This window comes from Acomys russatus, chromosome 5 (genome assembly GCF_903995435.1).
Source record: "Acomys russatus chromosome 5, mAcoRus1.1, whole genome shotgun sequence".
NCBI classification, from domain to species: Eukaryota; Metazoa; Chordata; class Mammalia; order Rodentia; family Muridae; genus Acomys; species Acomys russatus.
The window spans coordinates 38,809,188-38,833,267 of NC_067141.1; the positions used below are offsets into that span (position 1 = coordinate 38,809,188).

The 24,080-nt window shown below is 41.7% G+C and overlaps 1 protein-coding gene across 4 annotated transcripts in view; it reads left to right on the forward strand.

Annotated features, from left to right (window-relative positions):
• The window catches only part of Trpm6 (transient receptor potential cation channel subfamily M member 6), a 91,551-nt gene that overhangs the window by 28,894 nt on the left and 38,577 nt on the right, over positions 1-24,080 (forward strand). For all 4 annotated transcript variants that reach the window (XM_051146223.1, XM_051146225.1, XM_051146224.1 and 1 more), the window contains exons 5-15: positions 1,961-2,174; positions 2,704-2,828; positions 8,730-8,901; positions 10,324-10,492; positions 11,011-11,134; positions 13,729-13,801; positions 13,925-14,025; positions 16,092-16,226; positions 18,362-18,415; positions 19,456-19,596; positions 21,535-21,669. In XM_051146223.1, coding sequence (XP_051002180.1) covers positions 1,961-2,174; positions 2,704-2,828; positions 8,730-8,901; positions 10,324-10,492; positions 11,011-11,134; positions 13,729-13,801; positions 13,925-14,025; positions 16,092-16,226; positions 18,362-18,415; positions 19,456-19,596; positions 21,535-21,669 — 1,443 coding nt within the window. The remainder of the gene's footprint in view (positions 1-1,960; positions 2,175-2,703; positions 2,829-8,729; positions 8,902-10,323; positions 10,493-11,010; positions 11,135-13,728; positions 13,802-13,924; positions 14,026-16,091; positions 16,227-18,361; positions 18,416-19,455; positions 19,597-21,534; positions 21,670-24,080) is intronic.

Below are 24,080 nucleotides of genomic sequence, written 5' to 3' on the forward strand. Positions count from 1 at the left end.
AAGCATTCAAAAGTCGAGAAAACAGGCTCGTGTGTTAAGCTGAGATCTGAAGGGGAACAAGTTGAATGGGCCCAGTGAAGCTGCCGGTTGGCTTGTAAAAAGGTCAGAGGACATTCAGGACAATTGAAAATATGGCTAGACGTATCTCTTGATGATTAGCTTTTTTTTTAAATTGGCTTTATTTTAAGTGTACAGATGTTTGTCTGCATGTATGTCCACATCGCATGTGTGCCTGGTGCCCAGGGAGGTCAGAAGAAAACACTAGACCTCCTGGAACTGGAGTTGCAGATGGTTGTAACTCTCCATGTGGGTGGTAGGAATTGAGTACCTGTGTCCTCTGGAAGAGCTCCTAGGGCTCTTAACCCCTGAGCCATCTCTGCAGTCCCTACAACAAGCTTGCTTTAGACTCAGCTTTTGGCTGTCGTAACAATGTATTTACCTGAGTACATTTTACTATATGTCTCAGCAGGGAAGGGCTGCCTGGGCTTCCTCTATCCTTCAGGCTCATGTTGAAGAGCACCAAAGAAACAGATTATCTTTTGTTTCTATTTCAGTCTCCTTCCCAGAATCCCTCTCACCTCATTCTACAATGAATCTGAGACAATCTGTCTGTTAGGTTCTGTCCAGAGGAGTGAGTCACTTAGAAAAGAAACAGAAGAGAGGTGTTCAGTCGTCCGTTGGGCAGAAGAGGCCAGTGCTAATAACTTAGTTCCTTATCAATGTTTGTATAAGAAACAGCACCTCCTTGGATAGTCCATATGGATAATATGGGGGAGGACTTAGAGGCAAAGAGAGCTCACCTGAGAGAAGAGTTAGGGGCACGGGTAGGTAGGCATAACCCTTTGCCCTTGCCATTGGTCTCAGCAACAAAACCATCTAGTAAGCGTCTGCCTGTGTTTGCCCTGCTACTGCAGTGTGCTGTAACGCCTGGCATCTCAGCGGCACCTCTCACAGATGGGCTAATGATCAACCTACTATTCTTTATCAGTGTTATGACAGCTGTTAGCTAGAAATTCCAATATTTTAATTATGAAATGAAGTGGTCCTATAGTAGCGAGTTGAAGGATGAATGGTAACACACTTTAAGTTGCTGTCATTAATTTAGAGGCCACTGTGCTCATTTGTACTTGCTTGTGTGTGTGATTCCACCCATGCTTTCCTTCTGTTTTTTTGGGGGAGGACATAGACCTGTAATTCATGGTTTCCTAATAATGCCCACCTTTCTTTTCATAATGCTGGCTTATCCCTGTGGTTGGTTAGGATTCTGTTTGAGGAAGGCAAACTCACCTCACTGTGCAAAACTTAAGTGGCCTGTAGTAGCCAGTCATGGCCAGGAATGTCAGAGGAGCTGCAGTGACTTAGTGGCTCTCTCTGATGTGACATCGCTGATTTTCTTTCTTTCTTTCTTTCTTTCTTTCTTTCTTTCTTTCTTTCCTTTGGACTGAGGCTCTCACAGATGAGGGTGATTATTTTGAAAAGAAAATTTCCTCAGGGGAATAATTGTATACAAAGAAATGATTGGCAGGTGTGTTAAAAAAAGATAGCATAGATGTTCATGCTCCTGAATTTTTAAAATTTTACAAAAACATGAAGCGGATCAAGTAAATGCAAAGCTCTGGCATTTATGAAAAGCCATATTTCATCGGCCTTGTAAAGCTCTCTCCAGATGGCTCTGCTGATGGACTGAGGAAGTGTTTTTGCCTAATCTCCAGCCTTCAGAAGAACTGTGGAGGCCAAACCAACTTCCTTGTAGTGATTTACAATTCCCAGAAGGAAGTTGGAGTGAATGTGGAACCTTTAAAAACAAATATTACCATTAGGTAAAGTTAAACTTTCAGAGAGGCCCTGGGCATGTCCTGCCAGGCTGTGGCCACCTCAGTGGCCCTGCTGTGTGTTCATTGTCTCTACTGACTTGCATGCTTCCCTGCCTTCTGTTCATGGTTCTGTGCTGTCCTTCCAGTACATTAGAACTTCTTGTGATACAAAATCGGATCACCTGTTGCATTTAATGGTGAAGGAGTGGAACATGGAGCTGCCCAAGCTTGTGATCTCTGTCTATGGGGGTCTCCAGAACTTCAAGATGTCCTCTAAGATCAAAGAGACCTTTAGCCAGGGTCTGGTCAAGGCTGCAGAGACCACAGGAGCATGGATCATTACAGAAGGCATAAACACAGGTAAAGCTCATGCCTCCCTCCCTCCCTTCCTTTCTTCTTCTTCTTCTCTCTAACTGTGCATCACGTAGCCTGTTACTGAGTCTCTGCTCTGCTCACAGGACATGTGGTGATATTAGGGAGAAAGGCAAACCAATGCAAACCAAAAAGCCCACCCCAACACAGTGCTTTCTGAGCCACATGCCTTTACATCAGAGTTAATCTGCATGGTATTTTACTGGTTCATGGGAGAATGCTAGAATCCTCATGATGTCAAGCAGTAAATGGGACCCTCTAGCAAGGAAAGAGAAGTGTCCAGTGTTAGAAATTTGTTAAGGAAGAGGAGAATTATTCAGGCCCTCGCTTAGAGATAAGAGGAAGAGCGGGTAAGAGAGGAGAGAGAGAGACAGCCAAGAAGCCAGCATCAAACCCATTGTGCTAGGAGCCTACCTTAAAAGTGACGTTTTCACATCATCATCTCTTTGTGTCTGTGAGAGTCTGTTTAGCATGCTCTGTGAGCGGAATTTCGATTTCTACTCTGGTTGTTCCATAGGAGTGTCCAAGCATGTTGGGGATGCCCTAAAAGCCCACTCTTCTATGTCTCTGAGGAAAATCTGTACAGTTGGAATCCCTCCTTGGGGTGTCATTGAGAACCAGAGAGAACTGGTTGGAAAAGACGTGAGTAGACAATGCTTTCACAACCAAGGAAAATGAACAAGCCTCTGAAGTGCGTACTTTACAATATACCCAAATGCCTGATAAGTCGCCTCAAATGTGATACATCCCAAACTGTCATCTGCCTTCCCTCTACAGCTGTCACCCTATCTCACAAAATGCCAGTCCCATCTTATAACTTCCTAAGACAAAAAGCTTGGATTAAGTTTAGAGAAACCCTTTTGTGGAATGCCTCAAACCCACCCTATCAATCAACTCTCAGCTCTACCTTCAGAATATCCCAGGAATCTGACTTCTTCCCCCTTCCAAGTGGAGGAAGATCCAAGTGGCCATGCTTTGACATACAAACACTTGTAAACATCTTCTTTTCTCTCACTCTTGTCCTCTGTTGTAGTCCAGCCTCAGTGCAAAAGCAGAATCCTTCCTATGGGGTATAAATTGGACCGTGCTATTCTCCTTGTCAAATTCTTCAGTGGGTCTGTTCTTCACACAGCTAATGTATGGATCCTTCCAGTGTTTTGCACAGGGTACAAATCACAGTTTAGCTGGCACCTTCCAATTCTCTTTCCCCAGCTTACACTGTTTTATTCATTCCTGTGTGTTGATTGTGTGTGTGTGTGTGTGTGTATGTATATATATATATAAATAAAATAGTGAGTGTGTGTGAGAGTGTATGTGTGTGTATGTGTGTAAGAATATGTGTGTGTAAGAATGTATGTATGTGTGCATACAGGTGCACATATAGGTAGGTGCACATATAGGTATGTAGACTGTGTGGAGGCCAGAACATTATCTTGATATTGTTCGTCAGGTGCCCTACGTGCCTTGCCTTTTTTCTTTTGAGACAAGGTCTGTCACTGATCTGGATCTCACTGAGTAGGCTGGACTGGCCAGCGAGACAACCTCAGAGGTTGCCAACTCTGTCTCCCCAGTGCTGGAAGTACAAACATGTACTGTCATGCTTAGCTTTTATCCCACCTCATAGCACCCTGGTTTTTTTTTTTTTAAATGTGCATTCTGGGGGTTGAATTCTTTGCAATGACCAAATCGTGGGCACTAGAGTGCATGTCAGAGGTTCAGCAGAAGTCCGCCTCACCAATGTGGAAAATCAGCTGTTCATCGGCTACATCTGAACTGAAGGTCTTGTGTCTCTGCATGCATTGTCCTCAGTTGCTGCATCAGGTGGTGCAGGCGTCCCTGTGTCCGGATCCGCAGGCCTTTATGGTTTCCCTGTGGAGCTCCTGCTCCCTCCTGGACCTTCCATCTTCCCACTCTTCCCTACAACTCTCAGCACTCCACCCAGAGTCCAGCTTCGAGTCCCAGTATCTGTCCCAATTCCCTGCTGGGTGGAGTCTCTCAGAGATCAAATTTGGGTTAATATCCACTTACAAGTGAATATATACCATGCATGTCTTTCTGGGTCTGGGTTACCTCACTTAGGATGATCATTTCTAACTCCATCCATTTGCCTGCAAATTTCAAGATGTCCTTGTTTTAATAGCTGAATAGTATTCCATTGTGTAAATGTACCACAGTTTCTTTATCTATTCTTCAGTTGAGGAATGTCTAGGTTGTTTCCAGATTCTGGCTATTATGAATAATGCTGCTATGAAAATAGGTGAGCAAATGTCCTTGTTGTATGGTGGAACATCTTTCAGGTATATGCCCAGGAGTGGTATAGTTGAGTCTTAAGGTAACACTATTCCCAATTTTCTGAGAAAGCACCAGATTTATTTCCAACATGGTTATGTAAGCCTGCACTCCACCAGCAATGGAGGAGTGTTCTCCTTTCTCCACATCCTTGCCAGTTTTTTATCTTAGAAATTCTGGTAGGTGTAAGATGGAATCTCAGAGTTGTTCTGATTTGCATTTCCCTGATAGCTAAGGATGGTGAGAATTTCTTTTTTTTTATTAATTTATTCATATTACATCTAAATTGTTATCCCATCTTTTGTATCCTCCCGTTCCTCCCTCCCTCCCGTTTTCACCCCATTCCCCTCCCCTATGACTGTGATTGAGGGGGACCTCCTCCCCTTCTATATGATCATAGGGTATCAAGTCTCATCTTGTTAGCCTGCTATCCTTCCTCTGAGTGCTACCAGGCCTCCCCATCAAGGGGACATGGTCAAATATGGGGCACCAGAGTCCGTGTGAAAGTCAGTCCTCGCTCTCCACTCAACTGTAGAGAATGCCCTGTCTATTGGCTAGATCTGGGTAGGGGTTCGATGTTTTCTGCACATATTGTCTTTGGTTGGTGCCATAGTTTGAGCAGCGCCCCCTGGGCACAGATGTGCCCATCATAATGTTCTTCTTGTAGGTTTCTAGGACCCTCTGGATCCTTCTATTTCCCCATTCTCCCATACTTCTCTCACCTACAGTCCCAATAGGATGTCCTCACATCTATCCCAATTTTCTGGTAAGTGAAGACTTTCATGGGGCATGCCCCTTGGGCTAGTGTCCAATTATAAATGAGTATATACCATTTGAGTCTTTCTGCTTCTGGGTTAACTCGCTTATTATGATCCTTTCTTTTTTTTCATTATTAAAAACTTTATTAATTTATTCAGATTACAAGTCAATTGTTATCCCATCACTTGTATCCTCCCATTCTTCCCCCCTCCCACTTTCACCCTATTCCCCTCCCTAGGTCTATGACCGAGGGGGGCCTCGACCCCCACTATATGGTCATAGGCTATCAAGTCTCATCTTGGTATTCTGCTTATTCTTTCTTCGAGTGCCACCAGGCCTCCCCACAAAGGGAGGTGGTCAGATATGGGGCACCAGAATTCATGTCAAAGTCAGTCCCCTCTCTCCACATAACTGTGGAGAATGTCCTGTCCATTGGGTAGATCAGAGTAGGGGTTCTATGTTTACTATTGCATTGTCCTTGGTTAGTGCAATAGTTTTAGCAACCCCCCCCACCAGGCCCTGATCCACCCATGATGATGTTCTTCTTGTAGGTTTCTAGGACCCTCTGGTTCTAGTTCCATCCATTTGTCCACAAATTTTGGGAATTCCTTGTTTTTTAAAGCTGTGTAGTATTCCATAGTGTAAATGTAGGTAAGCATTTCTTTAAGTGTTTCTAGGCCATTTGATATTCCCCTTTGAGAATTCTCTGTTTAATTCTGTACCCCATTTTAAATTGGATTATTTGGTTTGTTAGTGTTTAATTTCTTGAGTTCTTTATATATTTTGCATATTAACGCTTTGTTGGATGTAGGGCTGGTAAAGATGTTTTTCCCAATCTGTAAGCCATTGCTTTGTTCTGTTGACAGTGTCCTTTGCCTTACAGATGCTCTTCAGTTTCACGAGGGCCCATTTATTAATTGTGGATCTTAGTGCCTGGGCTGCTGGTGTTCTGTTCAGGAAGTTGCCTGTGCCAATTAGTTCAAGGCTCTTCCCCAATTTTTCTTCTAACAGATTTAGTGTGTCTGGTTTCATGTTGAGGTTCTTAATCCACTTGGACTTGAGTTTGGTGCAGGATGATAAATTTGAATCTATTTGCATTTTTCTACATATAGACATCAGTTAGACCAGCACCATTTGCAACAGGATTCTTAAGTTAAATAATGAATAATGTTCAGGTTTTCATACTAACAGGTGTGTAAATGCTTAGGACTTGTTATTCATAACTGGAATTTTCTGGGTTTGATAAAGATATTGAATATTAACTTAGAATCGGAATTTCAATAAACTGTACGATGAAGGAATGATGCATGTTGACTTACTCCTTCTGAGCTGCTCAGTTTGCTTTCTTATGCACCACAAGACCATTTGCCCAGGGTTGGCACCACACATAGCTGGCTGAACTCTTCCAAATCAATTGTCAATAAAAAAAATTCCATAGCTTGCCTATAAGGCAATGTGATCAAGGCATTTTGTTAATTTGAGGTTCCCTCTTTTCAGATCACTCTAGCCTGTATCAACTTGCCAAAACAAACAAACAAACAAACAAACAAAAAACAACAACCCCCCAAACAAAAACAAACTAACCAATGTAGGTTACAAATGATATTTAATCATAGCATTCTTTGTATGCTTATTAGCTTAAACATCCTATAAAGAACAACATATTTCATTAACAGCTATTTTATCTCATGGTACACAAGAACATAGGAAGAGCAGAATAATATGCGATACCTTATTTGGCAAGTTTTCAAAACCTTGAGATGCTCACCTATTATCCTTCAGAGGTGGAAATGGCTCTTTGTTTTAAGCTCATGAGTTTAAATTGAAGTGTTCCAATCATCCCATCCATTCATCCCAGTGAGTGATGGATGATGATTCATGTTCAAAGGTATCATTTTTGTCAAGTGGAGCCTTTTTTGTATCCTGAGTACTTGAACAAAATTATATCTGCTCTCACAACTTTTTGAATTTTTTTTTGTTTTTAGCTTTTTATTTTTTTATTAAATATTTTTTTATTTTTTATGTATACCTTTATATTATTACATATATATACAATAAACTACCTAGAGTAAGAAGAACCATGAAACAATCAGGAATTATAGAATTATATATATATATAAAGAATATTATTATATATTCTTAGTATTTTGAATGTTCTTGATTTTTAATACAAAGGAAGGCATTAGAGGCTAGTTGTACTTGCTTTTTTTTCTTCCTAGAGAAATTTCTTGTTGTTTAGGCTTCAGTAAACAGACTTTGACTTTTCATGGCGAATAGTATTTTGTTGCTCTATAACTGAGTCAATTATTCCCCTGATTGTCCAGTTACATGGTTTTCTGTTTCTCAAATTTTCAGCCAACATTATTAATATTATAATAAAATATACAACTTAATCCTAGATTGTTTATTTCCCTAGGAATAAGTGGAGGCAGTTGTGTACATTGACACCTTGTCTTTTAGAGAATGGTAAAAATTTATATTTTACCAACAGGGTGCAACGGAATTCATTTTTATCTACCCCTCCCTCTCCATTTTGGCAATAGCCAAGTCTTCTGATTATATTCTCTGGTTGTTTATGAGGTTTATGATCTCTGTACATCTCCTTATCCACTACTATGATTCAGCCCAGCAATAATATTGCCAGTATTCATCATCTCTCCCAGTTTTTACTTTGTATTATTTATCCTTACTTTCTATAAATACAAAACATGTAGTAAACCTATCAGTGATTTTCTTTTTGGTTCATAGCATTAAAATTGTAGCTTGAATTATAAAGTTAACTGTTAAAGTCTAGTGCCTGTTGTTTCTTTGAAATTTCACAGAAACCCTGTGCCATTGGAATGGGCATTATCCTCGCTCATACACAAGAAAAGGGAGATAGAAATTACTCAGAGTTAAAATTAGGCTGGTTTTACACATGGAAATAACAAGTGCAGCAGCTTAAGGGAGAGTCCACAAATGTAAAAAAGTCCTTGATGCCACGTAGCTGTTTATTATTCCACATTTCATTTGGAATATGTGGAAAATAGTGCCAAAAGAATATTCTGAAGTGTATTAGAACAACTTCTGAATAGAGGTGTAGGCTTGGCCTGGTATCCAACCTTGAACTAAAGTTTAGTGGCCAGAAACAAGGTAAGTACAAAAACGAGAAATCAGTATTTAGACACATTTTATTGATATGTCTAGCATAACATCAAATCCCGTGGTTGTGTGCTTATCCTGTTGAGAGGGGTAGCGTACGTGTGGGTGTTGTGGAGCATGCCTTTTTCATGCACTGGGAGGAGCATATTGACCTAGTACCTCATTTGATCTAGAAGAGACGGGAAAATTTTTTTAAAAAAAAGATACACTTGTTGAGATACATTGTCCTAAAAAGTAAGCTGGCCTTTTAATCTGGAAAGGTCCTCCGTTAGTGCACAGGGACAGGGTTTAGATCAGTGAAGTCTGGGGAAGGACTAGGAGCTCTGATACCCTCTTGCCTTTGCCGTCTCTCAGGTGGTGTGCATGTACCAGACTCTGAGTAACCCACTCAGCAAGCTCACCACACTCAACTGTATGCATTCTCACTTCATCCTGTGTGACGATGGGACTGTGGGCAAGTACGGAAACGAAATGAAGCTCAGGCGGGACCTGGAGAAACATCTCTCAATGCAGAAGATACACAGCTGTAAGTTCCATCAGAGGTCTGCATCTGGCTGGGGCTCGCTGGTAAATGAGGAGCCTCCTTGCCATTTGCTTAGGGTGGACAGACCTAAGTGTTTGCTGCCTTGGAGGAGCCACTTCACACACGTGAGCCAAACGATAGAAGAAGGCAGGATGTAGGCTTATACAGAATTGTTGGGGACATTAGGACAGAGGAGAAATAACAGGCGGCCTTTTGACATTTGTGGAACAGGAGTAGGCAGGCAAGTTAGAGAGCCCTTACAGAAAGGGTCTCAGGAGGCTTGGAGGCCTTTTATTTCGGCATCACTAAATGGGCCGTGAGTTGCACTGAGCCGAGCTTGACCATATCAAACCTCAAAGCCCATTCCCAGTGGCACACTTCCTCCAACAAGACCACACTTACTCCACAAGGTTACACCTCCTAATAGTTCCACTCTCTTGGAGCCTATGGACGATATTTTCATTCAAACTACCACAACCCACTATCTGTGAGAGTAGGCGATGGCACGAGGAAGGCCACAGCATGGCTCTGAAGACACTTTACCCAATGTAAGTTCTCTGTCGCTCAAGGATAAAATATTGTAAATGTAAAACCATATATATAGATGTAAAAGTAACATGCAGGGTATATTATAAAGGCCAACCTCAGCTATATAATTAGAACTTGTTTCAAAATACCAAAAAGTCACTTTTAAACATTTTTCCAAATCATCATCTTCTACACTGTGAGTGGTTTATGATGCATTCTTTCAGAGATTTCTGTTCACTTATAGAACATGCTATACATATAGCCATGAACATATATACCTATAAAATACATATTTATACCTAGGAATTTGAAAATATAAATAGGATGTATTATTATAAAATGTCATTTTATAACTTTTCCATTTAGTAGCTTTTATAAAAGAATGGCTCAATAGTTGCTGCAGCTTTTTTTTTGTCTCCTTGATTTGATAAAGTAATATTTAATCATGATAAGAAATTCAAATAGTGAAAGATGTACCATGCGGAAATAGAAAAGACATTGAGGGTTGCCCTTCCCACCACTAAAAGTTTGTTGAACTGACAAAGCTTGGCTGTTTTTGATGATGATGGAGACACTGATATCTATTCTACAGTTCTGCTTATTTTTAAATTCTTTTAGAATTTACAAAAATGAGACATTAAAAAGTTTTCAGGCCCCTTTGTTGTTGTTGTCATTGAAGGCTTTTATTGATCTTTTAGCCAGCAAAAGCTTGAAGATTTCCTCACCATATTTATGCTGCCTTTTGTCTGAAGTCCAGGTTTCTGATTTGGTCTTGATTTAATGAAACAGGAAGAGACTCGTGGTAGCTGAAGGATTTAAGTGTAGAAATCCATGTGGCTGGCTGACATAGACAGGACAACTCTGTAACAGTGTGGTACTATTTGTGACCTGAAACAGGCTCGAGACAAGGTGTGCCTGTGGTGGGGCTGGTGGTGGAAGGAGGCCCCAATGTCATCCTCTTGGTATGGGAGACGGTGAAGAACAAAGAAGCTGTGGTGGTGTGTGAGGGCACAGGCAGAGCTGCGGACCTCTTGGCCTTCACTTACAAACATTTGGAGGATGGGGGGTGAGTTGTTGTCCCTTCCGTCTTGAAAACACTGTGACTATTCATTCTTCCACTTTGGGCTTTCAAGCTGTGCATTTTTTTGTGGGTCAGGTACTGTCACAGGTCAGGCTGAGACAGTCATTCCTCTCTCAGTGTCTGGACTGTGTATCAGACCCTGCTTGTATCCGGGAGAGTCACTGTTTTCTTAGCTGAGCAATGGCCTAATTTTAGGCGTCCGGACAGTTTGTGACTATTATGTCCAAACTAAGAAAAGCCACTGCATTCTGGAGCCTTGACAGCTTGAAGACACTACCTTAGCGTGTATTGCTTCAGGGGGCCTGGGTGATGAATACTGCCACATTAGAGTTCATTCTTCTCTGCAGCCCTCTTCTCCTGCCATGCATTTGCTTCTTGCTCATGGGCTGTCTTGAAGACAGCCTTCTGGGTTGGGTACCCAGATGGGGTTTCTTGCACTGGTGCTACTGGCTTGGTCTCTTCTGTGGGTTTCATCAAATTATGCCCATTTATTTCTCTGCCAGGATTCTGCGCCCTCAGGTGAAAGAAGAGATCTTCTGTTTGATTCAGAACATGTTCAACTTTAGCATTAGACAGTCTAAGCACCTTTTTGAGATTCTAATGGAGTGCATGGCACACAAAGACTCTGTAAGTATTATGAGCTGATGACTTAAAAAAGGCCACCTTTCAGAAATCAACTATTTTTACATTAAAAAAATAAGTATTACATGGAATACTTATTTTGAACTTTGATGGATATTATTTTGAAAAAATTTGACTGTTGAGTGTGTAAACTTGGATTCCTACTGCCCCAACTTCATTCTTATCCTTTGTGCTTTAAATGTCAGATTCTATCTGGGACAAAGCACGTAGATTTACAGAAGAGTTACCAAACATAAACACCTGTAAGGGTTGAAAGAGCAGCTCCAGGTGTCTAGTGAATTCATCTGCTGTGCTAGACGACCACATCACAGCATCTCGAGCGAGACCTGCAGGAGGCCTCCATGTGTGCACTGGACAAGGGCAAATTTGAGAATAAGGTGTGCAAGAGAAAATGTAGTTCAATCTGGGCACGATGGTGCACACCTGTAATCCCAGCATGCAGAGACATAGGCCGAGAGGCAGAGTCAGAGTCAGATGCAGACACAGAGAGGCAAGAGGCAGAGGCGGTTGGTCTTTGTGAGTTTGAGGCCAGCCTGGTTTACATGGTGAGCTCCAGGCTAGGCAGAGCTACATAGTGAGACCCCATCTCGAGCAAAGCAGAAAGCAAAGAAGGGGCGTGACTATAATATGGATTCAGGAAAACTGCTTTGCATTTTAGGGAACTATTTCCATGTCATCAATAGACTACTAGGATGACATGAAACAGAAAATTAGAGTAAATATGCGGATATGTTATCATTTGTATGATCTCCCCAGAAATGGGAGTCTTAGCGAAATCATTAAGAAAGTGTGTTGGTGCTAAAGCTTCTAACCTTAGAAAACCAATGGAACAAAGTGAAGCCTGGCAAGAATGCACACAAAAAGCCCTTTGGCATCTTCAGTGACCACAACCCTGTTTATAAGTAGCCACATGTTTTTAAATTTGCTCTTTCATCCGAAATAGTCCCAGGAATGAGTTCAAGATGGCAATCGTTGCTCAATTCCACTTTTGAAATTATGCAGTTGAATGTAAACAATTTAAGTGGTTTGGCCAGTCATCCAGTTAAGAAATGGCAGATCTGAACTCAGAGGTGACACCCTGCCGTGCTTTACATAATTAGAAGAAAAGGTCACATGAGCGAGCTTGCTACAGTGCTTGCTTCTTTCCATCATTATGTAATATAATTACCGAGCAGTGAGCAGAAAGATCAAGAGAGGCGAAGGAAGGAAACTGGGGCGCTCACACCACAGCCGCTGAGTTCCATGGAATTTGGTGGTTGAAAGTTCCATTTTGTTTATGTACACAGTAGCATGTTGAGACCGTTGGTGAGTTTTATTTACTTATTTTTTTTTAGATTCTTTCTCATTTGTGGATATATAACTTAGATTCAGTGGCTTTAAGATATGTCCCCAATGTGGACTAGAATTTGTCATCCCTGACTCTTTTCTGTTAAAGTAGCTTCCTGTATTACATGAAATATACTTTCATCTGGAAAGAGTGTGTGCATGTGTGTGTGTGTGTGTGTGTGTGTGTGTGTGTATTGTGTGTTTGTGTGCATGCATAAATTTGGGTAGAGTCTAAACATTTAGAAAGGAGACCAAGGGCTAGAGAGATGGCTCAGCTGTTAAAGGCTAGGCTCACAACCATAGAAAGGAGACCAAAAAGGAATAATACTACATGATGAAGAAGTATAGAGGAGTGTGTGCATGGGACATAGGGAAGAAAGAATTGGTGAGAAGGGTAAAAGTTGGGGGCCAGAGAGCATGGGGGTGGGGAGACAGGGAAGAAACAAGAACCACAAAAACGTCATACATTGTCGTGGTGGTATATGACATTATATGCTGATTTATTTTAAAAGTCATTTACACACGAGGATGTCCTGGGCACTTTGACACTGCGAGGGCTGCAGCTCATTGTACCATCTTTGGGGTCCATGGTCATCTTTTACCATCCACGGGGTCCGTGGTCATCATGTAGCATCTATGGGGTCCATGGTCACCTTCTTTCATCTATGGGGTCCATGGTCATCATCTACCATCCACGGGGTCCACGGTCATCATCTACCATCTACGGGGTCCGTGGTCATCATCTACCATCCACGGGGTCCACGGTCATCATCTACCATCCACAGGGTCCATGGTCATCATCTACCATCCACGGGGTCCACGGTCATCATCTACCATCCACGGGGTCCATGGTCATCATCTACCATCCACGGGGTCCATGGTCATCACCATACTGAGTTTATGGGGAGCATTTGAGGAGTCACTTACCACTATGAAGCAAAGGTCTTAGTTTCTCATTCTCATTCTGAAGGTGGATGAGTTGGTTTGTATTGGGAGTTAGCCCAGAGTCTCCTTCCCTAGGGCAGTGAGTAGTAAGCACCACTACACATGGGTTTTTTAAAGTTTGTCTTTTCCCCAGGTGTGCTAACTCTCTGTTTTTCTTGTATAAATGAAATAAAACCATGCTGTTTTGAAATGACAAAATAAGGACTATATTCTTTGGTGGTTTGAATGTTGATCTTCTGGGTGCCATTTGAAGCCATTTCTAAGGTAGTTTCTAAACTGTATGGCTTTCTGACTTTCACCCATCATAGATTACCATATTTGATGCTGATTCCGAGGAGCACCAAGACCTTGATCTGGCAATCCTCACAGCTTTGCTGAAGGGTGAGTGACCCAGCAGACCTACAGTTCTGCCTCACTTCCTGTCCTCATGTTCTAGAGGCTTCTGTGCTTCTCACCCACATAGTTTTGAATAGAATATATGATTATTCCTTTCTTTCCCTCTAGGTACAAGCTTATCAATATCAGAACAATTAAATCTGGCAATAGCTTGGGACAGAATGGACATTGCCAAGAAACACATCCTAATTTATGGACAACATTGGAAGGTATAATGAAAATGAGGTTATTTGAAAAAAAGGATTTTGCGTATTGGTGTATTAGGGTGGGATGAAGAGAGAATTGAAGGAGGCAGAGGTGTCATTCTGATGGCCAGGCACCCAGGGAAGTGAACGCATGTCTCTTCCTTGGTTTGTCTTCCTGAAAACAAAAATTTCCAGGCTCTAAGGAAATTTAAATTCGAAGTTAAAAGAGCAACACAATGGAGAGGTTTTTAAAATGTATTTCTTAATGGGTGTGTTTTGCGTTTTAATTTTTAGAACTTAAATCTTTCTTAGTGCTTTGTCTTACATTAAAATGTAGTATTTATGGTGGAACACGTAGAGACTACCACAAGGAGACTAAAAGCAAGTGCATTCTGAGCCCTTCATCTCTGTCATCAGCTTTGTTGTAAAGTGCCAGGTTAGATCACAAGGCTAAACTGTCTACCGGAAGCCCTTGTGATTAAACCAAGATAAAAACCAGAGAGGTCTGAAGTGACCATACAAATGGCAAGCAAAGATAAAGGGGTAATTATTGCCAAGGAAAAACTTATTTCACAAGTTGCCCTCGGAAAGACTTGGGGTTCACCTTAGAGGTCAGTATCCCATCAGCGTGAATACCAGTCAGCCTCAGGTCATACTGCTGATGTGTGGGCTGTGATGACCGTAGTCCAGGGTACTTTGTAGACACTTTAGCTAAAATTACTGGCTCTGTTGTCTGATAGAGGACTAAAGCCGGAGACAGGGTGTGGCTATATGAACCTCTGGGGGCCTTTCTCATTCGCACAGCGCAGGTCTCCAGATTCATTATGCACATCATTTCAAACCTGCAGTTCTAGTTCCATTCTATTCCCTTTGATCTCTCTACTTTTTCTGGATTCCTGTTTTCTAGGTATTTAATCAGTTGCTCCTAACTTAATCTCTTGCTTTTCTTGTGTTTGTACTCGGTGGGTTTTCTCAACTTTTCAGCCTCAGAGAAGCCTTGTTTTTCTGGTAGTGTAGGGTTAGCCCACTGATTCCTAAGGGCTGAGTGGATTTTCTGTGTTCAGTGGCACCTGAAGTAGATCTGATTTTATCTGTCTGAAGCTGTCAATAATAGTTGTCTGGAGCCTTTCCTCCTGAATTATTTGGCTTCTCCTAGATTTTTGATCCATTTGTGTTGAACGTCTACCTCAAGGGTGGAGGACAGGCAGGGAGATATTTTGTGCCCTGTGAGTTTAGTTTTCACTTCGGCAAAGGATCATGGGATACTGTTTGCTGAGGGATTCCCCTCAGTATCAGCACATTCTTGTCTTCTCTTCCATTGTTGAAAATGCCAGAAAAGAAATGTCTATACCAGCTGTGAAGTGCAAACCTCACTGCACGTGGTAAAGGGTCAGACGGGGACAATGACTTCCAAGTCCCCACATTGGACCAAGTATGTGTACATGGACTTCACTGTGGTATGATTGCTATATAGCATAGCTCTGTGTGTGTCCTGATGCTGCTTACTTGGACTGCTTGGTTTGGGGGGACTGTTGAGCCAACCACTGCTTTGCACGTTCCACACCACTTTTCTCATGTCCTCAGCCTCCCGTGCAGTACTTGTGAATTGATTTGTTTAAATAAATCCCTCCACTACAGTTTGAGTGGAATTTTTGATAGGGAAAAATTAGATGAATATTTTCAATATGCCATTTGTACCCCCAGTCTAGGTAAAGTTTAAATGGAAGATTGATGGCATCAAAATAAACAAATAAACAAACAACAAAATTGAAACCAAAATTAAAAAAAAAAAAATCACCAGTCAAATGAATTAGTCAGCATTTACTTTCATTTTCAGACTAAATATAAACCCAGAAAACCCTTGATTTTCATTTGAATTACCTTTATGACTCACTGTCAGTTTTGGGGAACTTTGAGAATGTTACAGTGTTTGTTTTTTGTCACACAAAACCGCAAACAATTCTTGACTGTCTTCAGTTAGGCCCTGAACATTTTTTTAAGGGACATTATATTTTATAATGATGACATCTATGTAGTGTTTTTCTTAAATTTTTAATGTTAATTGTCTTCATACCACTTCATACCCAAAGCCTGGTGCTCTAGAACAAGCAATGCTAGATGCCTTAGTAATGGATCGGGTGGATTTTGTGAAACTCTTGATAGAAAATGGAGTGAACCTCCACCGTTTCCTCACCATCCCCCGCCTGGAAGATCTCTACAACACAGTGAGTATGCAACACTTCCTGTCAACTTGTTCAGGATTCATTTGTAGTTAGCTTAGGGTTTGCCTGTCTCCTCAAATGCTCATGTACCAACATAGTTTTCAGAAATGCAGACTTACTTTCCAACTTAAGTCACAATCTTACCAATTCTCTGTCTGTCTGTCAGTCTGTGTCTCTCTCCCCCCACCCCATGTGTGTGTGTATGTGTGTGTCTGTGTTGTCTGTGTGTGTGCGCGTGTGAGTCATTGGATTTTCATTTGTTTGTTTGTTTATTTATTTAATCATTTACAGCCTGGTCCCAGCCTCCTCCTTCCTCTCCTCCCGGTTTCATCCTTACCCCTCCCACCCAGTTCCCTGCTTTCTACTCAGAGAAGGGGAGGCCCTCAAAGTGTACAATCCCACCCTGGCACCTCAAATTGCAGCAGGACTAAGCACATCCTTTCCCACTGAGGCCAGACAATGCAGCCCAGCCAGAGGAAAGGGATCCAGTGGCAGACAACAGAGTCAGAGGCAGCCCCTACTCCCATTGTCAGGGTACTCAGGTGATGACCAAGCTGCACACCTGCTGCATATGTGTGGTGAATCTAGGTCCAACCCGTGCATGCTCTTTGGTTGGTGGTTCAGTCTCTGTGAGCACCTCATGGGCCCAGGTTAGTTTACTCTGTAGGTCTCAGCTAGTGTAACCCCTCCCCCCCATACTCCTGGGAGCCTCCGCTGTCCCAGAGATGCCTCCGACCAATTTCCATTCTCTCTCCTGGCTCTCCCTGCTTCCCACACTCTCGACTCTCCCCATACCTGATGTCTACCCTTTTTATCCTCCCCACTCCCTCTCCCTCCAAGTTCCCTCTCTTTATCTACTTCAGATGTCTATTTTTTTCCTCTTATGTGTGAGATTCAAGCATCCTCCCTTGGGCTGTCCTTGGCTTCTTTGGGTCTGTGGATTGTAGCACGGTTATCTTTTACTCTATGGTTCATATCCGCTTCTGAGTACATACCTGTGTATCTTTCTGGGTCTGGGTTATCTCACTCAGAATGATGTTTTCTAGTTCCGCACATTTGCCTGCAATTTCATTTTATCTCAAGACACAGAGACAGTATGGATAAGAACAACTTTTTTTTATTCAGTTTCTTGGAGTGTCTTGACATAAACCTAACATTACTGTGATGTTCTTGGGGCAGTGAAATGACTCAAAGTGTAAAGGCATTTATGGCCAAGGCTGACAATGAAGTTCCAACCTTGAGACCTTGAACAGTGGAAGGAGAAAACTGTCTTTAGCAAGTTGTTCTTTGACCCCCATGTGTGCATGCTTGTCTAAACACACAGACACACAGACACACACACATACACATGCACACATGCACACACACACACATACACACACACACACACACACACACACACACACACACACACACACACACCACACACACACACACACTAACCAAATGTAAAAATACAAGATGTTCTTAAAACTTCCCTGTCTAAAACTGTTGAAACTGATCTGGCTTCTCCATTGTGAAAATGGCCACTGCTCATGCCAGGCACCTCCATGGATTGCCCTTCCTGTTCCTTTCACAGTGTCCTCTCTTCAAAGGTTATTGCAATTCTGTCCTCTTCATGTCTCCTGTTAGTTAACAGTGGTCTCTTTTAGAATTTGCAGTACTTGCAGCTTTTTCTTAGCGCACACATCTTCACACTGCTGGTTACCTTTTAGGATATGCGTTACTCCTCACTGCTATTGTGAGCACTTCCTTGAATCCTTAGAAAGATGAACAGCACAAGGAAGGACTCAGCAAAATACCCATTTACAGAATGCGTTTGTGCCCAGAGATGTGATTATTTAATAGAATTTGTATATGATAAAGGGTAGTCAAAAATGCTTATAATTTGTGATTCCTACTACATAAAACTAACATCCTTACTGCCTTTATCCATACACATGCTTTGAAAACTATTTATAAATAATCATAGCTTCTCTTGGGAAACTCTCTCTTTAAGATTTATTTGGAATCATTACCAAAGATGTTGAAAAAGATTTTTAAAAAAAAATATTCTCGGTTACCTATGTTCTCAAATAAGGTGCCTCCAGCAATGACCATTAAAGGAAATTATTCATTTTCTTCTTTTTTAATCACAGAAACAAGGACCAACTAATATGTTTTTGCGTCATCTTGTCCAAGATGTAAAGCAGGTAACCTCACTATGAAAGTTGAAAATGCTCTTTGCGTATAGTACCTTAGCTTTGAGATAGTGGAGTGGAAGTTTATGTAAGTCTGGATTTTATTGTGAATTACTTACTCTTTTTTTATGTAGTATTATAGATGCTTTAATCACCAACTTTTAGTCTTCTAGGTTTCCCCACTTTGTTTCTGCTTTTTAAAGTCTGGACCACCCTATAAGTACCATTAGCTATGACAAACATGGACCAGAGGATGTAGTTCAGAGACAAAATGCTTATAGAGGACCTGAAGTTCAATTGTCACCACCACACAAACAGACAAACAAACAACAAGCAAACAGACAGGCCAGATTTTGTGGCTCATGCTTATAATTCTAACACTCAAGTGGCTGAGTAATGAGGATCCAGGTTTTACGGGCAGCCTGGGCTACGTATTAGACCCCGTATCCATCACATAGCCAATAGAATATCAGCAGCACAGGCCTTTTGGTGATGCCTATTGTGGTGATTTCTAGTGTTTTTTTTGTTTGTTTGTTTGTTTGTTTTTGTCATTTTTTTGAGTATCAGTGGCAGCCTAGGGATGCAAACAATACTTTTGTACATCTAAGCTCCATTGTAGGGAGTTAGGGTGGCTTAATATCCTGGCTTGTGTTTTGCTCAGAATGTTCTCACTGAATGTTGAATAATTTGCAACTTGACAACTTCAAGTGTCTTTCACTTGTCACATTTTAAAAGTTTCCTATTTTTTGAGGCTTAGTATCTCATTGGATAGAGTATGAACCTTCTGCTTCCATTGACTTAGTTGGAGAGTTAGATGACGGGAACATATTTACTTGGCAAACTTACAGTACGCCAACTTGCCTATGCTGATATAAATGTAAATTCCATTGATTTAAGCTATAGCAAAATGACTTGCCTAAAGGATCTCCTACAACTTTATCATGATATACTGAAGAGGAAGGGATGGGTAAGTTAAATGTGTTGTCCTCTGAGAGCATGGCCAAAGAGACAGAAGAAAACCTAAAGCTATGACTCCTTGCTCTTCCTCGCAGCATACTCTTCTCTCCAGCTACAGAATAACACTCATTGACATTGGGCTGGTCATAGAGTACCTCATTGGTGGAGCATATAGAAGCAGCTATACAAGGAAAAGCTTCAGGGTTCTCTACAACAACCTCTACAGAAAACACAAGGTAACATCGTTACAAGGTACTCCAGTGAAGGGAAGGGAATTGCGAACAGTGGTTTTAGAAAAATGGCGAAAGGAGTCCCAGGGGCCATGAGGCTTCCATTTGAGGGTGCATATCACCTGCTGTATGTAGAGTGCTGTGTTAAAGCTTTGCATGCTGGCAGGAGATGAGTAAGAAACTTCTTAGAAAAAAACAGATTGATAAGTAAATTACCCACAGTTCAAAGTGGGATGTTATACACGCTGTATTGACATTGAAGTGGTGTGATGAATCTGGCTAAAGAACAGCTGCTCTGCCTTTTCTTCCTCTTGAAAAACAAAGAGATCAAAGGTCAAATACTTAATAGATTTACTTCTATAAACCAGTAATGGTCTATAGTCTGGAGACTATTGGGTTATGCATGTAAGGATTATAGTAGAAGATGTAAACAGTGTGAGTTTAAACAAGAACTAGCTTTACAGATGAGTATGTTTTCTGTCATGGTTTTGGGGGACCAAGATTATAAAGGGAGAGCTGCCATCATTGAACTGTACCTAGAGGAGTTGAGTTCTCTTTAGAGATAAAGACATCAGAAAAGGAGCCCTGGATACTGACGTGGAGTGAAGAGTGGGCACAGAGAAGGACACAGCCCTCAGATCTCAGGGCAGGGCTCTATAGCACCGCTGAGACTTTTGTCATGGCTGGGCAGGGATGAGACTAGAGGATTGCTTAGGAAGAGGTTTCATAAAGAACCTGGGATATCCAGCTACTCAGGACCTTTATAAAGAATTGAAGGAAGAGATAGCCCAATTTAAGTTTAGAAAATGAACAGCCCTGCCCCAACCTGCAAAACACATGGAAAACCACAGTTCAGCTAGGAAATAACCCCTGCTAAGATTTCTGAGGGCAAAAGACACCCAACATTGGCCACTGCCTTTGAAGAGTGACACTACTGTGTGGCAGTCTGGAGAAGATCATCATGTGACCTTGATGTGGCTATTTTGCTGCTTATTTGAGGCTCCATTCCTGCTCTTCCTGGTAATGGTCCATAGTATGACATAGACCATCTCCCTAGTTGCTTTTCCCTGAGTGTAGGTGATGGTATTTCAGTGTACACTGTGCCAGACTGCAGTGCTAAGATCTACATGGTATGGATTCAGAGAGGTCTGACATCGAATCCTAGTGGTCTTCTTACTTGGTATATGAAACACAACCTGTCTGTGTTCCCACTCTCCGGTCTAGCAAATGGGCATATTAATGTCTGGTCCATGAAGTTGTGAGCATACCAAACTGATCCACATCCTTGTTACAGAGGAAGCTTTGCGGGACCTAGTAACAATATTCATTATAGTTATTGCCATGTTGATGTTAATTCTCTATTACAATAATGACAAAAATAACGTGGATTTTGTCACTGACAAGCCTTGACTTTATCCTTCCTATGTTCATTTTTCATCCATAGAACAGAAACTGAAGGAGGGTAGAGTTTTTCAAAACCTGGGGCTTGTATCCAATGCTCTTAACGTCAATGTCTGTATATTTGTTTCTTCCTGCCAAGACTTCACTTGATGGTCAGGAAGTAGAGACTTTATATATCACCTGGAAAAACTCTAGAACCTTCTAACTTCACTTTAACCTTAGAGCTCTTTGGGAATGGAAAATTTTCCTTATCAAAAACTATAAAATTTTATTGCCTGTTTTGAACTAGGTCTGAGGCTATTGATTCTAGTGGAATTTCCATGTAGGAGAGGAATTTGGGTGCATAACAGGGAACAAAAGAGTATATTTTTTAAGATGGCAGGAAACAGAAGTGTTTGTTAGAAGAAGGGACAGAGTGTTATTTGAGAGGACACAAATTTAGTTTTCATCATTGTCTGGAAAGAAAATGTCACTACTATAATTAAAAAAAAAAAACCTCTTTCTTTTGTTTTCTTGACAAAACAAAATAACAACACATGCCAGAGTGTGAGTGGCTTTGCCCAGAGCCTTTCCCAGCATCCTCTTCATCTGAGACATTCCGTGGGAAATAGAAAGGAATCTTCGGAAAGCACACTGCATTCCCAGTTCTTTAGGACTGCCCAGCCCTACAAATCCAAGGTAAGAGGCCTTTGTTTGTAGAGTTGAAAATGAAGCTGGTTTTGCAGACTGAGGTGGCCTCTTCATTAATGCTGGAGAAAAGGAGATGCCAATGAAGAATCAATCCCCAGTGTCATAAACAGATGGTATAATTTCCATGTGTCACTGCTGACACAGCTGTTCTTCTGCAATGCGGAGGATTGACAATCCAGTGATTGTCTGGGCTTGTCTCTCAGGTTCTCTTCCTTGTTTTCACCTCTGCCCTGTGCAGTTGGTGACTCAGGCAGGCTATGGATGCCATGGTATTAAATACTCATAACCATTAGCCTAACATGACACTCTTTAAAAAAAATAATTTATTTATGTATTCACTTTGTACCCACGTCATAGCCACATCTTTCCTCAACTCCCAGTCCTACACTTCTTCCCTCTTTCCCCTCCCCCTCCCCTATTCCTCAGAAAAGGGGAACCCCCTTCCCATCTACCCCAGCTCATCAAGTTGTATCAGGGCTGAGCTTGTCTTCTTCCCTTGTGGCCTGGCAAGGCAGTCTCATCAGGGGAATGTGATAAAAAGGCTGTCAAGAGAGTCCATATCAGAGACAGCTCCCACCGCCCTTACTAGAGGACCCACATGAAACATGAGATACCCATTGGCTACATCTTTGTAGGGGAACCAGGTCCAGTCCATGCAAGGTCCTTGGTTGGTGCTTCAGTCTCAGCAAGCCCCTCTGGGCCCTGGTTAGTTGATTCTTTTGGGCATCTTGTGAAGCTCCTTTTACCTCCAGGTCCTTTTCTCCTTCTCCCCACTTTTCTATAAGACTCCCTACATATTGCCCAATGTTTGGCTGTAAGTTTTAGCACCTCTTTCAAGGTGTTGCTGGGAGGAGCCTCTAAGAGGACAACTTTGCTAGGCTCCTGTCTTCAGGCATAGCTGAGTATCATTAATAGTGTCAGGGGTTGGTTCTCTCCCATGGGGTTGTGGGTCTTGGGTTGGGCTAGACATTGGTTGGACCAGATATTGGTTGGACACTCCCTCAATCTCTGGTCTATCTGCTCTATCTTTATCCCTTCACATCTTATAGGCAGGGTGAATTTTGAGTAGAAGTTTTTGTGGGTGGGTTGGTGTTCCCTTCCCTCTACTAGCAGACTTGTCTAGTTAGATGTTGCCCTCTTCAGTCTCTGTGGTCCCTGCTACTAGGAGTCTCTCTAGAGTCCTTCTCATATCCTCCCAGGAGCCTAGCTTAACTTAGGTCTCCAGCTTGTAACAGGACACTCTTAACCTCCTTACCGAAGCCTGCTTGCTATGAGGACCTCTCCCTTTGTAGCTCTCAGTTCTTGGGAGATAGTCCTTTTGTATCTTCTTTTCTCTAAGTCTTTCTTGAAGTTAGTTTTGCCTAATTTTGCCTAATGAGTGTGTGTCTTTAGCCCATTCTTCTCTGGGACAGGAGGCTATTGCTTAAGTATTTCCATGGAAATCATACACCATTAGCCATAAGATGCTTCCTTTCCACAGCTGTTGGCACAGTCTTTGGCCACCATTAATAAACATCCTTTTTATCTTTAGGATGAGGAGAGGAATGCTCTAATAGTTTTTGTTGTAATGCCTCAAAATACAAATAATTATTTAAAAACCTTTATTATTTTTGAAGCATTTTGCTAAGCACTTGGTTGAGCTGGGAAAGTGAGCAAGTAGAGGTAGATAAAATGTTGACTGAGAAATGGCTCCACCTTTCCCAAGGTGGTAAACATTATACAGGACACTGAATCAGAGACAGGAAGCCATACAAAGGCACACAGGGAGCTTGAGTGGCATGTTGGTTGAGCTGGAAAGGGTGAGTGGCCACGACGTTTCTTGTCATCAAATAAAATACAGCAAACTGATCTATTTGAATGTATGCTGGCAGCCCTAGTGACACTCTTCAAAGGAACAATGACCAATCAACCTGTTAAGGTAGAAGTAGAGAATTTTAAAAATAAAATTCTTACTTACCCAAATAGACTACAGGACTGGGTGTCGTGGCACATGCATTTAATCTCAGCACTTGGGAGGCAGAGGCATGTGGATTGCTGTGAGTTCGAGGGCAGCTTGGTCTACAAAGCAAGTCCAGGACAGCCAAGCCAAGGATACACAGAGATATCGGTCTCAAAAACAAAAAAAAAAAAAACAACAACACCAAAAAAAAAAAAAAAAAAACCCAAAACCAAACCAAAACAAACAGATAGACTACCATCAAAACACAAATTGTGCTTGCTGGTTTATACTAACGACATTCCACATATTTTTGAGACAAGATTTCACTATGGAGTCCGGTCTGTGTTTGAACTCAGTCCCCATGGCCTTCTCAGTTCTACATTGTAGTTCAATAAAGCTTGGTTTAAAAAAATAGTTCTGAGAATTGAACCCAGGACTTTGTGCACATCAGTTGGTCTCT